This window comes from Hypomesus nipponensis, chromosome 14, assembly GCF_054491055.1.
Source record: "Hypomesus nipponensis isolate SF chromosome 14, ASM5449105v1, whole genome shotgun sequence".
In the NCBI taxonomy this organism is placed as follows: domain Eukaryota; kingdom Metazoa; phylum Chordata; class Actinopteri; order Osmeriformes; family Osmeridae; genus Hypomesus; species Hypomesus nipponensis.
Genome location: NC_140374.1, coordinates 1,477,636 through 1,494,321, shown reverse-complemented (window position 1 = coordinate 1,494,321; position 16,686 = coordinate 1,477,636). Strand labels below are relative to the sequence as shown.

General features: G+C 50.6%; 1 protein-coding gene across 5 annotated transcripts; it reads left to right on the top strand.

Annotated features, from left to right (window-relative positions):
* Positions 1-474: 474 nt before the first annotated feature.
* Positions 475-16,642, top strand: washc4 (WASH complex subunit 4). 5 transcript variants are annotated; one of them, XM_084671259.1, is made up of 33 exons: positions 475-631; positions 1,229-1,368; positions 1,467-1,520; positions 2,054-2,119; positions 2,336-2,381; positions 2,485-2,552; positions 2,856-2,938; positions 3,021-3,063; positions 3,190-3,293; positions 3,384-3,504; positions 3,734-3,857; positions 4,023-4,150; positions 4,431-4,591; positions 4,822-4,948; positions 5,587-5,712; positions 6,177-6,284; positions 7,074-7,220; positions 7,497-7,576; positions 7,795-7,900; positions 8,462-8,578; positions 8,803-8,971; positions 9,197-9,351; positions 9,753-9,827; positions 9,915-10,019; positions 10,768-10,902; positions 11,342-11,450; positions 11,851-11,917; positions 12,550-12,636; positions 12,726-12,873; positions 12,998-13,094; positions 13,208-13,404; positions 13,776-13,872; positions 14,692-16,642. In XM_084671259.1, exons 1-33 carry the CDS (start codon positions 571-573, stop codon positions 14,760-14,762), a joined length of 3,522 nt encoding a protein of 1,173 aa, XP_084527385.1. In that variant the 5' UTR covers positions 475-570; the 3' UTR covers positions 14,763-16,642. The 5 variants fall into 5 exon arrangements, with proteins under 5 accessions (XP_084527385.1, XP_084527384.1, XP_084527386.1 ...); XM_084671258.1 differs by having other exon boundaries at positions 14,689-16,642; XM_084671260.1 differs by having other exon boundaries at positions 10,768-10,904; positions 11,320-11,450; positions 14,755-16,642.
* Positions 16,643-16,686: the final 44 nt, after the last annotated feature.

Here is a 16,686-nt window from a genome sequence, read left to right as displayed (position 1 = left end):
TCTGTCTCTCTCCCCCCCTCCCTTTCTCTCTCTCTCTCTCGCTCTCTCTCTCCCTCTCCTTCTCTCCCTGTCTCTCATTCTCAGGCATGCACCCCCCCTCTCTCAATTTGACATATTTGCACAGACAACCTCTTTCAGTCTATCTGTGTTCCCTTTGTCTGTCTCAAACTATAAGATGCACAGCCTTTATTTACCTCTCTCTCACACACACACACACACACACACACACACACACACTTATAGATTGTATATGGCTTTGACAACAATACCCTTGTCCACTTGAAAACTACAATTCCCGTTTATACGGTTTCTATGTTTATTTATGGTAGGGTAGGACGCAGCTTCACACTTCTGAACAGTAGGTGGCGGTGATGCACCTCTTAAACGTTAGTTGCAATCTGCCATAACACTAAAAGAAGAAGAAGACAAAGAACTACATTTCCCATGACTGCGTGATCACGTGAAGTCATGAGGCAAATCATCAGATTGTCGCCGAACCTGCAGTTCACAAGTAGCAGCTAGCCTGCAACACCAGCGCAGTGCAGTGGGGCAGGAATACAGTACAGTACGATGGCGGTGGACAGTATTTCTCCTGATTGGGAATTTGATCGATTTGATGATGGATCTCAGAGTAAGTATGACGATAAAATCGTAAGGAGCTAAACAGCTACTGTGCATGATTTATCATCGCAATGCCTTTGCTGTCAACTTATAGCTGGGGCTAATTACAGAAGGAACAGCAAACTTACTAGCTAGTCCTAGCTAGTTACTAGGACTGGCTGACTCTTGACCTGGTTCGTCTGACTGGCTTACTTCATAATCTTGGATATTATGATATGATTATGAAGTTCCAAATAAAAACTTGTCTGTCGACGTATTCCTCAATTATTTCCATAGGCTAGCTTTACAGGTTGTTTACATGCTAGCCAGCACAGCACGCAAGCCTACCAAGCTGGATAGCTTAACAAACAAACTGCCTGCGGTTTAACAAGACTTATCATCAACAGAGTGGGATACTTACGTTGTTAGTTTCACTCAAACTAGTCTAATACTAGCAAGTGTTTCATTTTCTTGTTTTTGAATTGATCGTGAAAAGAATAACCAGAAATCACTGCTAATACAAAGTCCGACAGACTTGACATCCCTCAGAATGATCTTGTTTATCGTCTACATTTCCCCAGTCCGAGCGAAACTCATGTTGCATACTGTTAATGCTCTCCGTCCTCAGAGATCCACACCGAGGTGCAGTTGAAGAACTATGGCAGGTTCCTGGAAGAGTACACCCGTCACCTGAGGGGCATAGAGGATGCTCTGGACGATTCCATTGGAGACGTCTGGGACTTCACCTTGGACCCCATAGCCCTGAATGTCAGTATTTACAGTGGGCTCTGTTCAGATAAATGCTGTCCATTTACTCTTCACCTGTAATCCCATTCTCACTAGTGATGCTTCCTTGACTCCTCTAGCTTCTCCCATACGAGCAGTCCTCCCTGTTGGAGTTGATCAAAACAGACAACAAGGTAAGATGGCGGCAGAATCCCTCTTAAATCCATTATTACATCAGAGGAATAGAAGTGAATCGAGAATCATAACACATTCAGCAGTGAATGTGCGCCTGGTGTAATCTGTGTTAATGACGCCTGACAAGTGTGTTGAAAATGCCCATAACTGTGATCTGGCCACCGTCCAACTTCCTCTAAACACTTCCTCTGTAGCTGGAATACTAAACTGGAACTCCTCATCTTACACGGGAGGCTGGGGCATGAGATACTCCTAAACAACATTAGGGCTCTTTTTCAAATGATCATAATGTGATATCTTAAAGGCAGGGTAGGTAAATTTAGAGTTTAATGATTTGTTGTGTTTTTTTACAGTCTCTCACAGATGTCCTGCGATGCCCACAGATATCCGATAGATTTGAATTTCCTGTCAAACATTTATATGTATTGATTGCTATCAGAATGTTGTTGTTTTTTTGTTGCAAATATGGCAAAAAGTGCATCTCAGAAATGTGACCTACCCTGGCTTTAATTTGACGTTTGGCTTCTCTCAGGTTCTGAACAAAGTCATCACAGTCTACGCAGCGCTCTGCAGCGAGGTGAAAAAACTCAAATATGAGGTAAAAGACAAAGCTTTCAACTTTAGGTATTTTTGAATATTTGTCAAGCATTGTTTTCAGTAAATTGAAAGCCCTGAAGAATGCTAGTGATTTACTGATGAAATGCTAGTGATTTACTGATGGAATGCTAATGTTGTTTGAAGAATGCTCATGTTGTCTGAAGAATGCTAATGCTGTCTGAAGAAAGCTAATGCTAATCTGTGTCTCCCCCTGTAGGCAGAAACAAAGTTCTACAACGGTCTGCTGTACTATGGTGAAGGAGGTGTGGATATCCTTAACTGTGTTTTAATTGACACTGGTGTGGAAGGTGACATGACCCTGTGGTGACCTTGGGTGGTGTGCTCACTGTGTGTGTTCTGTGACAGTGTCAGACAGCAGTGTGCTGGAGGGGGAGCTGCAGGTGCAGATGGGCAGGTTCATCTCCTTCCTCCAGGTCAGTCGGCACAATATACACTGTGCAGAGGTCTATGGCCCCCAAGGTTTTTACATGAATATTGTCTAGGATGTTGTCTTCTGATTTTGTTCAGCAGTCTAACAAAAAGTGACATTTTGATGAAAATGTTGTTTGGTCTTTCCATGTACTTATTTCTCCAAGGGTTTTTGCTTCACTTGAAAATTTATATTTTTTTGTACACAAGACTTTTGCACAGTACTGTAGGTTTATGGCAGAACACTGAGTTTTATCCGATCCCAGTTGGGACGGTGTGCTCACCGTGGTTCCATATGTGTGCTTCAGGAGCTATCCTGCTTCGTGGCTCGGTGTTTTGAGGTTGTGGTCAACATTGTTCACCAGCTGGCGGCCCTCTACAACAGCAACAAGTGAGAAACAGGGGTTGGTCACTTCTGTTCTGGAAACTAGACAAGCCACAGAACTGACTGCTTGACTCTCTTCTATCGGTAGGGGTGCAACCAAAATCATCGAGTCTTCAGGGGTTCATTTTCAGGTATTTGCTGTTTTCTTTTCCTCTTGGCTTTGCTGTCTTTTCATATCACTTATCTCCCATGCAATAGTTTTGATATGTGTGTGCTTGCCTGTGTGTGTACCTGCGTGTGTGTGTGTGTGTGTGCAGACAGTGTATGAGCACCTGGGAGAGTTGCTGGTGGTTCTGCTCACGCTGGATGAGATCATGGAGAACCACACCACCCTGAAGGACCACTGGAAGATGTACAAGAGGTACACACACACACACACACACACATAATGACACACATATCAAGGTTGAGGTCGGTGCTGAATGATGCGTGGTGTGACTGCCCCCTGCAGGCTGCTGAAGTCAGTGCACCACAACCCTGGGAAGTTCTCCATCCCGGAGGAGAAGCTGAAGCCGTTTGAGAAGCTCCTGCTGAGGCTGGAGGGACAGCTGCTGGACGGCATGATCTTCCAGGTGTGGAGGACGTGTCTTCTGACTGCCACAGCCAGCGTTTGTGTCCCCTGTGTGTCAGAACCAAGGCTAGGATGAGTGTGTGAGCACTCAAACACAGTAGGAGCAAGGAGTGTAGAAAACCACCTACCAGACCATAAAATAATACTTTACAGTATTTTACGAGGCTAGTAGCCAATGTAGGTTCATAATCCTCATACTGTGTTCCTGGTCCTGTGTGTGTGTGTGACAGGCGTGTGTGGAGCAGAGGTTTGATGACCCAGGAGAAGGAGTTTGCGTGTCAAAGAACAGTGCCTTTGCCGAGGAGTTTGCCCTCAACATCCGCACCATCTTCACCAACGTTGAGTCCAAGATCGGTGAGAACACGCCCTCAACAGGAAGGGCACTGATGTTCGTGTCTTGAGCTGTCTGGTGACAACAGTCTGTTTCAGCCTCTGAATGTTGACCGCTGTGTTTGTGGTGTGTGTTTGTGGTGTGTTTGTGGTGTGTGTTTGTGGTGTGTGTGTGTGTGTGTGTTCCAGGCGAGCCCTCAGAGATCGACCAGAGGGATAAGTATGCAGGAGTGTGTGGTCTCTTCGTGCTTCACTTTCACATCTTCAGGACGATAGACAAGAAGCTCTACAAGGCTCTGCTAGACGTCTGTAAAAAGGTACAGTGGGGAGACTCCCTCTCTCTCTCTCTCTCTCTCTCTCTCTCTCTCTCTCTCTCTCTCTCTCTCTCTCTCTCTCTGTCTGTCTCTCTCTCTCTCTCTCTCTCTCTCTCTCTCTCTCTCTCTCTCTCTCTCTCTCTCTCTCTCTCTCGTTTTTGTCCTCCTTTATGACACACGTACAGTGCACACACACACAAACAGTACAAACACACATATACAGTACACACACACTGTGCATCAGGCAGCAGAACTCCTCGTGTGTGTGTTCCTACCCTCGCAGGTTCCTGCTGTCACCCTGACCGCCAACATCATCTGGTTCCCAGACGCCTTCCTCGTCGCTAAGGTCCCCGCCGCTGCCAAGCTGATGGACAGGAAGAGCCTACAGGCCATCAGAGCGCAGAGAGACGCCTTCCTCCAGCACAAGGCCCAGACGCTCACCAAGTCAGTCAGCTGGGACTCACGCTGCCATCCAGTCAAACACGGGGATTCAAACCTGTGAACTACTGATCTGTAGTCCAATGCTTTACCAGTCTAGCAACCAAACAATCAATCTCTTAACGTTAAAATAAGAATAATATTATAAGAATAAATTAAGAACCATTGCAGAAGAATGTAGTTCTGCCAGCTGTACTGGTGTCCTAGTGAGTCCGTGTCTCCGGTCTGACCTCCAGGGACGTCCAGTCGTACTACGTGTTTGTGACATCCTGGATGATGAAGATGGAGGCCATCTTGTCTAAGGAGCAGCGCAGCGACAGGCTGGCAGAGGACCTGAGCGGACGCTGCAACATCTTCGTCCAGGTGAGGGAGGGATGGAGGGAGGGAGGAATGGAGGGTGGAGGGATGAAGGGTGGGGGGAGGGAGGGTGGAGGGTGGGTGGAGGGAGGGGTGGAGGGTGGGTGGAGGGAGGGTAGATGGAGGGAGGGAGGGTGGAGGGAGGGGGGGTAGATGGAGGGAGGGAGGGTGGAGGGAGGGGGGGTAGATGGAGGGAGGGAGGGTGGAGGGAGTGGGGGTAGATGGAGGGAGGGAGGGTGGAGGGAGGGGGGGTAGATGGAGGGAGGGAGGGTGGAGGGAGGGGGGGTAGATGGAGGGAGGGAGGGAGGGTGGAGGGAGGGGGGGTAGATGGAGGGAGGGAGGGAGGGAGGGGGGGTAGATGGAGGGAGGGAGGGAGGGAGGGTGGAGGGAGGGAGGGTGGAGGGAGGGGGGGTAGATGGAGGGAGGGAGGGAGGGTGGAGGGAGGGGGGGTAGATGGAGGGAGGGAGGGTGGAGGGAGGGAGGGTGGAGGGAGGGAGGGTGGAGGGAGGGAGGGAGGGAGGGGGGGTAGATGGAGGGAGGGTGGAGGGAGGGAGGGTGGAGGGAGGGAGGGTGGAGGGAGGGGGGGTAGATGGAGGGAGGGAGGGAGGGATGGATGACAGTCCTGATTGTGTGTTGGTCCCCAGGGCATCCTGTATGCCTACAGTATCAGCACCATCATCAAGACCACCATGAACCTGCACATGTCCATGCAGAGGCCCATGACCAAGACCTCCGTCAAAGCTCTCTGCAGGCTGGTGGAGCTTCTCAAGGTTAGTGTGTGTGTGTGTGTGCGTATCGTTACTGGTTGTGTATCTTTAATTTGTGTGTGTGTAATGGAAGAATTCTGAAGACACTGTATGCTCAAATAGTCAAGATGCGGTATTAATACAAATTATGTATTCAATACCGAAAAGTACTTTTGAGGGTAAGCTGGCCCACAGGGTGATCAGAAGCCTCAAGACAAACGTTCCCTTTCATCCTCTACCTGGTGACCCAACTCCTTTCATGTCAGCTGTAAACAACATCACAGGACGTGTCTTAACCATGGAGATGGAACCCTTGTCATCCAAATCACGCTTGAAAACCGCATCAATACAACTTAAAATGTGATTACTGTGTGTGTGTGTGTGTGTGTGTAGGCTGGACTGATCAAGTGAAGGGCAGATGTTTGATGTTAACAGAATTGTCCCAAAGATGCCCTAAACACAGACATGTGATGTCATTTCCTGTGCAGGCAGTGGAGCACATGTTCCACCGGCGGTCCATGGTGGTGGCCGACTCTGTCTCCCACATCACCCAGCAGCTGCAGTCCCAGGCCCTGCATGCCATCGCCACGGCCAAGGTACCGCCGGGACACTCACACACTGACACACACTGACACACACTGACACACGCTGACACACACTACTGACACACACTGACACTACTGACACACTCTGACACACACTGACACACACTGACACACACTGACACACGCTGACACACACTGACACTACTGACACACTGACACACGCTGACACACTAACACACACTGACACACACTGACACACGCTGACACACACTGACACTACTGACACACGCTGACACACACTGACACACACTGACACACACTGACACACACTACTGACACACACTGACACACACTGACACACACTGACACACACTACTGACACACACTGACACTACTGACACACTAACACACGCTGACACACGCTGACACATGCTGACACACGCTACCATCACACTAACACACACAGACACACACTACCATCACACTAACACACACTGACACATGCTACCATCACACTAACACACACTGACACACGCTACCATCACACTAACACACACTGACACATGCTACCATCACACTAACACACACTACAATCACACAAACACACACGCTACCATCACACTAACACACACTGACACACGCTACCATCACACTAACACACACTGACACATGCTACCATCACACTAACACACACTACAATCACACAAACACACACGCTACCATCACACTAACACACAGACACACACTACCATCACACTAACACACACTGACACACACTGACACACCCAGGAACACCCAACACCCCCACAGAATGATTTCCTGCGCTTCCTGCCCCTGCAGAAGCGTGTGGTGTCGGATAAGAAGTACAGCGAGCAGCGGCTGGACGTCCTGTCCTCCCTGGTCCTGGCAGAGAACGCCCTGAACGGGCCCAGCACTAAAGAGCGCCGCCTGGTGGTGGCCCTGGCCCTGAGCGTGGGAACACAGATGGTGAGGAGACGTCCTGTCACACAGCCACTCCACAGCACTCTGAAACACAGCACCTCCTGTGTCCACTGCACTCTGAAACACAGCACCTCCTGTGTCCACAGCACTCTGAAACACAGCATCCCCTATGTCCACTGCACCATTCTGATAGAGAGACTTTCCGTTCTCTTAGAGAGACTTCCTGCTCTGACAGAGAGACTTCCTGTTCTGTCAGAGAGACTTCCTGTTTTGTCAGAGAGACTTCCTGCTCTGACAGAGAGACTTCCTGTTCCCTCACAGAAAACCTTCAAGGACGAGGAGCTGCTTCCTCTGCAGCTGGGCCTGAAGAAGCTGGACCTGATCAGCGAGCTGAGGGAGAGGTGAGAGGAGCACAGACACACACACAGACACACACAGACACACACAGACACACACAGACACACACAGACACACACAGACACACACCTTCAGACACACAAACAGATGACTACATTGCCAGAACAATGACATATTGAAGTCTTTTACAGATGAACATGTTCACTGTCTTGTGAGTGTTCCTGAGTGTTCCTGAGTGTGACTGCTGCTGTCTGCTCCGCAGGGTCAAAGTTCAGTGTGACTGCAGCTTCCTGTACTGGCACAGAGCAGTGTTCCCCATCTACCTGGACGACGTGTACGACAATGCAGTGGACGCTGCTCGCATACATGTACGCCTGGGGTTAGGGTTCCACCACCACACACACCCATACCACACACACTGTCACACACCCTTACCACACACTGTCACACACCCTTACCACACTACCTCACACACCCTTACCACACACTGTCACACACCCATACCACACTACCTCACACACCCCTACCACACACTGTCACACACCCTTACCACACACTGTCACACACCCTTACCACACACTGTCACACACCCTTACCACACTACCTCACACACCCATACCACACACTGTCACACACCCTTACCACACTACCTCACACACCCTTACCACACACTGTCACACACCCTTACCACACTACCTCACACACCCTTACCACACACTGTCACACACCCTTACCACACTACCTCACACACCCTTACCACACACTGTCACACACCCTTACCACACTACCTCACACACCCATACCACACACTGTCACACACCCTTACCACACTACCTCACACACCCATACGACACTCTACCCCACACAGGCCATTTCCTCTGTAACCAGGTGGTGTAACCAGGTGGTGTATGGTGTGTGTCCTGTCTCAGTACATGTTCAGTGCCCTGAGGGATAGCGTACCCACAATGCTGTACGCCAAACACATGGAGTCATGTGACCAGCTTCTGGACAGCTATGACCAGGAGATCATGGAGGTGTTCAATGAGGTGAGGGGTGGAATGGGGTGGCGGGGAGAGGGGATGTTGTAGAATAAAATGTTGCTGTCTGTGCGTGCATGACCCCTACTGAGGCCATCCTCCCATCCCTCCTCTCCTCCACCCTCCCCCCCTCGCTCTACCCTCCCCCCCCTCGCTCCACCCTCCCCCCTCGCTCCACCCTCCCCCCCCTCGCTCCACCCTCCCCCCCTCGCTCTACCCTCCCCCCCTCGCAGCACCTGCTGGATAAGCTGTGTAAGGAGATAGAGAAGGACCTGCGTCTGTCGGTGCACACTCACCTGAAGCTGGACGACAGGAACCCCTTCAAGGTGGGGATGAAGGACCTGGCACAGCTGTTCTCCCTCAAACCTGTCCGCTTCTTCAACCGCTTCATCCACATCAAAGGTACGCTGCCCTGCACACCTGGCTGGTCACCTGACGGCGTGTGTGTGTCACCTTGTTTAAGCTACCTTGTAGGGACCAAATGTCCTCACAAGTTTAGTTTTGTCAGGGAGTTTAGCGGTTAGAATTACTTTAAAGGTTAGGGTTAGTGGTTAGAGATAATAAAACTGTTTTGAATGGGAGTGATTGGTCGGGCCCCACCAGGATAACCAAGCTGTGTGTTTCCAGCCTATGTGACCCACTACCTGGATAAGACCTTCTACAACCTGACCACCGTGGCCCTGCATGACTGGGCCACCTACAGTGAGATGAGGAACCTGGCAACCCAGCGCTACGGCCTGGTGATGACCGAGGCTCACCTGCCCAGCCAGACCCTGGAACAGGTATGTGTGTTAGGCGTGTGTGTTTGCGAGGTGTGTGTGTGGGTGTGTGTGTGTGTGTGTGCGTGTTAGATGTGTGTTTGCGAGGTGTGTGTGAGTTAGGCGTGCGTGTTAGCGAGGTGTGTGTGTGTGTGTGTGTTAGGTGTGTGTTTGCGAGGTGTGTGTGAGTTAGGCGTGCGTGTTAGCGAGGTGTGTGTGGGTGTGTGTGTGTGTGTGTGTGTGCGTGTTAGGTGTGTGTTTGCGAGGTGTGTGTGAGTTAGTTGTGCGTGTTAGCGAGGTGTGTGTGGGTGTGTGTGTGTGTGTGTGTGTTAGGTGTGTGTGTTTGCGAGGTGTGTGTGTGTGTGTTAGGCGTGTGTGTTTGCGAGGTGTGTGTGTGTGTGTTGAATCCTACGTGTCTCCACCAGGGGCTGGATGTTCTGGAGATCATGAGAAACATCCATGTGTTTGTGTCTCGTTATCTCTACAACCTCAACAACCAGGTAACCCCCCCACATACACACACATCAATACACACACATACACACACACACAGCTGCTGTACACACTCCTCTGTGGTCCTCCCTCAGATCTTCATAGAGAAGACGAGCAACAACAAGCACCTGAACACCATCAACATACGACACATCGCCAACTCCATCCGCACCCACGGCACGGGCATCATGAACACCACGGTGAGGGGGAGGGCTGTGTGAGGGGGAGGAGGGAGGGAGGGAGGGGGAGGGAGGGAGGGAGGGGGAGGGCTGTGTGAGGGGGAGGGCTGTGTGAGGGGGAGGGCTGTGTGAGGGGGAGGAGGGAGGGAGGGGGAGGGAGGGAGGGGGAGGGCTGTGTGAGAGGGAGGGGGAGGGCTGTGTGAGGGGGAGGAGGGAGGGAGGGAGGGGGAGGGAGGGGGAGGGCTGTGTGAGAGGGAGGGGGAGGGCTGTGTGAGGGGGAGGGCTGTGTGAGGGGGAGGAGGGAGGGAGGGAGGGAGGGAGGGAGGGAGGGAGGGAGGGAGGGAGGGAGGGAGGGAGGGAGGGAGGGAGGGCTGTGTGAGAGGGAGGGAGGGCTGTGTGAGAGGGAGGGGTAGGGCTGTGTGAGGGGTGTGTGAGGGGGAGGGGGAGGGCTGTGTGAGGGGGAGGGCTGTGTGAGGGGGAGGAGGGAGGGAGGGAGGGGGAGGGCTGTGAGAGGGGGAGGAGGGAGGGAGGGAGGGGGAGGGGTGTGTGAGGGGGAGGGAGGGAGGGGAGCAGGGAGGGAGGGAGGGGGAGGAGGGAGGGAGGGGGGAGGGAGGGAGGGGGAGGAGGAGGAGGGAGGGAGATCTTTGATCTGTGTGCTTCTGACAGAGATCACCTGTGTGTGCGTGCTCTACATACACAACATACAACATCACCTCACTGTCTAGAACTCACCTAGTACTCTGGTTCTCCTCCTCTCCACCTCCACCAGGTGAACTTCACCTACCAGTTCCTGAGGAAGAAGTTCTACATCTTCAGTCAGTTCATGTATGACGAGCACATCAAGTCCAGACTCATCAAAGACATCCGCTTCTTCAGGGAGACAAAGGACCAGTCAGACCAGAAGGTAACAGTCTAGAATAACCAGTCAGACCAGGAGGTAACAGTCTAGAATAACCAGTCAGACCAGGAGGTAACAGTCTAGAATAACCAGTCAGACCAGGAGGTAACAGTCTAGAATAACCAGTCAGACCAGGAGGTAACAGTCTAGAATAACCAGTCAGACCAGGAGGTAACAGTCTAGAATAACCAGTCAGACCAGGAGGTAACAGTCTAGAATAACCAGTCAGACCAGGAGGTAAGTCTAGAATAACCAGTCAGACCAGAAGGTAACAGTCTAGAATAACCAGTCAGACCAGAAGGTAAGTCTAGAGGGTTCCGCAGTCTGGATTGGTCTCTCAGCTCACTGAAGCTCAGAGACTGGACCCCAGCCCCTGCAGGTGCCTGTGTGTTAAACGGAGTGTGTGTGTGTGTGTGTGCTGGTGGGTGTGTTTACGACGGTCCAGTACCCGTTTGAACGGGCGGAGAAGTTCAACCGTGGAATCAGGAAGCTGGGCCTCACCCCCGAGGGACAGAGTTACCTGGACCAGTTTAGACAGCTCATCAGCCAGATCGGTGAGACACACGCCCATACTCACACACACACAACACCATACACACACACACACACAACCCCATACTCACACACACACACAACACCATACACACACACACACACACAACCCCATACTCACACACACACACAACCCCATACTCACACACACACACAACCCCATACTCACACACACACAACCCCATACACACACACACACACAACCCCATACTCACACACACACACACACGTATATTCATGGTGTCAGATGGGTTTCCTGTTTGTAATGCAATCAACACATACCTCTGTCTCTCCCCCCTCTCCTCCTCCCCTCTCTCCTCCTCCCCTCCTCTCCTCCTCCCCTCTCTCCTCCTCCCCTCCTCTCCTCCTCTCCTCCCCCCCCTGCGGCCCCTCCTCCCCCAGGTAATGCCATGGGCTACGTGAGAATGATCCGGTCAGGAGGACTGCATTGCTGCAGCAGTGCCATTAGGTACGCAGCTCTGTCTCTGCTCTGTCTCTGCTCTGTCTCTGCTCTGTCTCTGCTGAGTGAGTCTGGATCTAACCAGTGTGTGATGGGGCTGGGGTGAGTCTGGATCTAACCAGTGTGTGATGGGGGCTGGGGTGAGTCTGGATCTAACCAGTGTGTGATGGGGGCTGGGGTGAGTCTGGATCTAACCAGTGTGTGATGGGGGCTGGGGTGAGTCTGGATCTAACCAGTGTGTGATGGGGGCTGGGGTGAGTCTGGATCTAACCAGTGTGTGATGGGGGCTGGGGTGAGTCTGGATCTAACCAGTGTGTGATGGGGGCTGGGGTGAGTCTGGATCTAACCAGTGTGTGATGGGGGCTGGGGTGAGTCTGGATCTAACCAGTGTGTGATGAGGGCTGGGGTGAGTCTGGATCTAACCAGTGTGTGATGGGGGCTTGGGTGAGTCTGGATCTAACCAGTGTGTGATGGGGGCTGGGGTGAGTCTGGATCTAACCAGTGTGTGATGGGGCTGGGGTGAGTCTGGATCTAACCAGTGTGTGATGGGGGCTGGGGTGAGTCTGGATCGAACCAGTGTGTGATGGGGGCTGGGGTGAGTCTGGATCTAACCAGTGTTTGATGGGGGCTGGGGTTGCCAGGTTTGTGCCTGACCTGGAGGACATAGTGAACTTTGAGGAGCTGGTGAAGGAGGAGGGCCTGTCTGAGGAGACCCAGAAGGCAGCCAGGTACGCCACACCCACACGAGCTAGCGCCTCCTCTGTGTGTTAGAGGGACGGGACAGTCAGAGGTGTGTGTGTGTGTGTGTGTGTTGCAGCGTGCTGGACAGCGTGCTAGGAGACCTGACCAGTAACTCGGCTGAAGGGACCGAGTATTTTAAGATGTTGGTGGGAGTGTTCGCCCCGGAGTTCCGCAGTGCCAAGAACATGCACCTGAGGAACTTCTATATGATCGTACCTCCACTGGTCCGTTTCTCTCTCTCTTTCACTTTACTCTAACACACACACACACATCTTTTCAGACAGACTATTATCTCCCTCTGGTCTCCAGCGTCAGTGTCTAACCCCTGACTCACGTTGTGTTCTCCAGACGGTGAACTTCGTGGAACATTCCATCGGCTGCAAGGAGAAGCTCAACAAGAAGAACAAAGGCGGAGCCGCCTTCACGGACGACGGCTTCGCCATGGGTACGCCGGGACGGGGGGGTCCTAAACCTCAATTCTCCCAAATCTCTCTTTTCTGAGAAGTCGATTCCTAAAAATCTCTTTCTGCTGTCTGTCCACCCCCCCTCCTCCCCCAGGAGTGGCTTACATCCTCAAGCTGCTGGACCAGTACCTGGAGTTTGACTCGCTGCACTGGTTCCAGGCGGTCAGGGAAAAGTACCTGAAGGAGATGAACGCCGTGGTGAAGGAGCAGAGCGTCCAGGCCACCAGCCAGGACGAGAAGCTGCTGCAGACCATGAACCTCACCCAGAAGAGGCTTGACGTGTACCTGCAGGTAGGCAGACCATGAACCTCAAGCGGGAGATGCGTTAGTCCGCTCATTCGTTCGTTTAGTTAAGTTCGTCTGTATTGATTTACAAGGGCTGCCATTACCACGGTAACCTGCTGTGGATGGAAACTCGTGAATGTATCACTCTTGGTTTTATATATGTTTATATATAGTCTTTTGTTTAATTTTTTATATTTGTGTTCTTAAAAAAAAAAAAACTGAAGCCTTGAGGAAGTTGAGCATTTCAATTTGAGCGACTTCTGTCAGTGTGCGAACTTGACTTTGACGACCTTTTACCTCAACTTTGATGAAGCATGACGTGTTGTGACCTTGCTGTGACCTTGCTGTGACCTTGCTGTGACCTTTCTGTCCTGCAGGAGTTTGAGCTGCTGCACTTCTCGCTGAGCAGCGCACGCATCTTCTTCAGAGCCGACAAGACGGCCGCAGAGGAGACGCAGGAGAAGAAGGACAAAGGTCAGGGGTCAGGGAGGGGGGCAGGGAGGGGGGCAGGGGTGAGGGAGGGGGTCAGGAGTGAGGGAGGGGGTGAAGAGTAAGGGAGGGGGTCAGGGGTGAGGGAGGGGGTGTGAGGGAGTTTTTATAGTACGACTCTTAGAGCGCCAGAGCTTGCATGTGAGACATCTTAAGGCCGCAATATGTTTCTGCGTCTCAGTTATGGATGGGCGGGCGCAAAGAATACGGACGGATACACTGCGTTCATGGTTCTCCGTAGGTTGTGGGTGCTGAAAAGAATTCACCGCCAGAAGAGTAGGTGGCGCAACGTTTTTTTGTAAGACGTCGTCGAGTGTTTATTTAATTAGGTTACCAAGAAGTCGGAGGAAATTTGCAGCAACTACACTGCCCATTTCTCGCCACATTTTAATTCAGATGCTGATTTACATGATCTGTTTAGTTGAAATATGAATTATAAAAACGTACAGCAACGGCGCTCAAAGGATTCTGTTCCTCCTGTTTATCACGGCAACCCCGCCCCTGACGCAAGCAGTTCTTAATACTGACCAATCACAGCCAAGGGGGTCTCCATAGCTCTCCGAAATTACGACGGATAGTTAGAAAATTGAGGAGGTGCACATCAAGCTCTCTGAGGCTCTCCGAGGGCTGACGGAGAGCTCGTAGAGGGCGTTCCACGGAGACGAGGGCGTTCCCATGTGTGCATATATCGGCCTTTTGGAGTGAAAAATCAAACAGTTGTGCTGGCCTGAACCCTGGATTGATCAGTGCGACTGTAGAACTGTGACCAGCGTTTCTAATCCTGCTGATCTTCTGTCCTAGCAGACGCTGCTGGTAGGCTAAGATCTGCTCCTTCCTCTGATGGCTCCTCCCCCTCTGACCCTGCAGGGAAGTGACACGCCAGAGGCTGCAGGTCAGAGTTCAGTTATCAGTCATGTGACAGAACTTGAGGAAGTACTTCAGAACACACCTGGAAACACCTGAGAGGAGGAGACCCAGCGCGCCGACGTCGGCTCTCTCACGTTGGGATCTCCAACAACCGCCAGCTTGTCTGAGAGACACTGTGTTCTAGAACCAAGAGACTCTTCTGGAACCGAGACAGTGTTCTGGAACACAGAAAGACTGTTCTGGAACCATGTTGACATTTTCCGTGTGTTTCTGGTTGTGTGTCATCAGCATCACATGACCCCCCTCTGAATAACAGCAGAACTCCTCAGTGTGCTGCTGGCCAGGCATCGCACTTACATATTCCTTTTTTGTGTTTTTTTTTTCTTTCTCAAATTAGTGAATGAGAATTTGAAATCCACGTCATGCTCAGTAGTCCTGGGTTGTTCTGCAGGTCCAGGTCTGCAGATCGGCAGCATGGAAAGTTCTCCACCTCTGGGATTCAGACGATGATGACAAGTGTGCGTCTTTTTGGTCTTACGACGCACACAGGACCTTCGTCTTATAGATCTTGATTCCACTGTCGTGAGCAACCCTAACTTGCTGCCGTGTTTCTCTGACAAGAGGCTTTGCGGTTTAATCATCAAGATTTCATGAATGTTTAGATTGTGTGCCATGTTGTTACCGTCTACTAAATACCTCATGTCCTGTCAAGGCTAAGACCCTTTTCATCTGGTTATGATGATTTGTTGAAGTATATTTATGTATGCATGACATCAAAATGGAATAACATAGTGTAAAGTCAAAATGTCGTTCCATAATATCCTGCCAGTGCTGGTTGTGTGGCTCACGTGGGTGACCACGTCGGTCCTGATGAAATAATGCCCTTTAACATGGATACAAACATTTTTAAACTGGATATCAGAAGTCTACTTATGACATTGTCTTCGCTTTCGTGCCTTGTTGAGTACAGTGTTTCATATTTAACTGTTAAGTGATGAAGCAGGGTCTAAAAACATGCTCAAGTCATCATCCGACAGCCTTTCTTGTCAGCACTTTGGATGCAGATATATGGGTGATGGTTCATTTAATTTAAAACTTGGTCTGGAAATGATCTCCTAATTTCACCGTAACGTGGACTAAATCGCTGCGTGATTCACTCCGTTGGCTCACTGGTTGGGTTCTGATTCTTCATCCAGAGATCAGATGGAGACCTGTACTAGACCAGTGAAGATCTGTATCGTTTCAGGTTTGAACTGACTAGATGATGAAGTGCGTTCTGATTCCAACGTGCTTCAAGTCGTTCTCACCGCTAATCAGATGTAAGACCCTGTACTGTTGTTTTATATTTACTTTTTCTAAATCAAAGGCATTTGTGAATGTTAAGTGGTGTATAGTAGACATTTAAATGTTGCATTAATGAATAGTTTTAAATAAACTATGTAAAAAAAAAATTGGGGTTTCATTGTGAATTACGTACCAGGCAACACCAAGTTTGAAGTTTGTCATTTTGTAACAATGACAGGACAATGTCTTCTAAGGTCCTGCTCCCCAAGACAGTCCCTGGTAGCATGATCAAAACCTGTCATAATAATAGCCTAACCTACTAGGGGTGGGGGGAGATATCAGGATTCAGTCTTTTCAGTCAATTCACAAAAATGAAGAAAAAAAGTATCGATCCGTGACCCCAAGAATCGATTCGAATCGTGAGGTACCAAAAGATTCCCACCCCTATAACCCATATAAGCTACTATCGTTGTAAACAACATACAGTACTGTGTAGCTCAAGTCTTAGGCACCCCATGTTTTTTTTCTCCATGAAAATGATGTCTTCTGTATTTGTGCGGCAGTGTGAAAGTGCAAAGTTGGACAAATATTTTCATTGTGTTAATTCTTGTAGCATTTTTGTTTAAGTGATTTGTTCATAAGATGTTT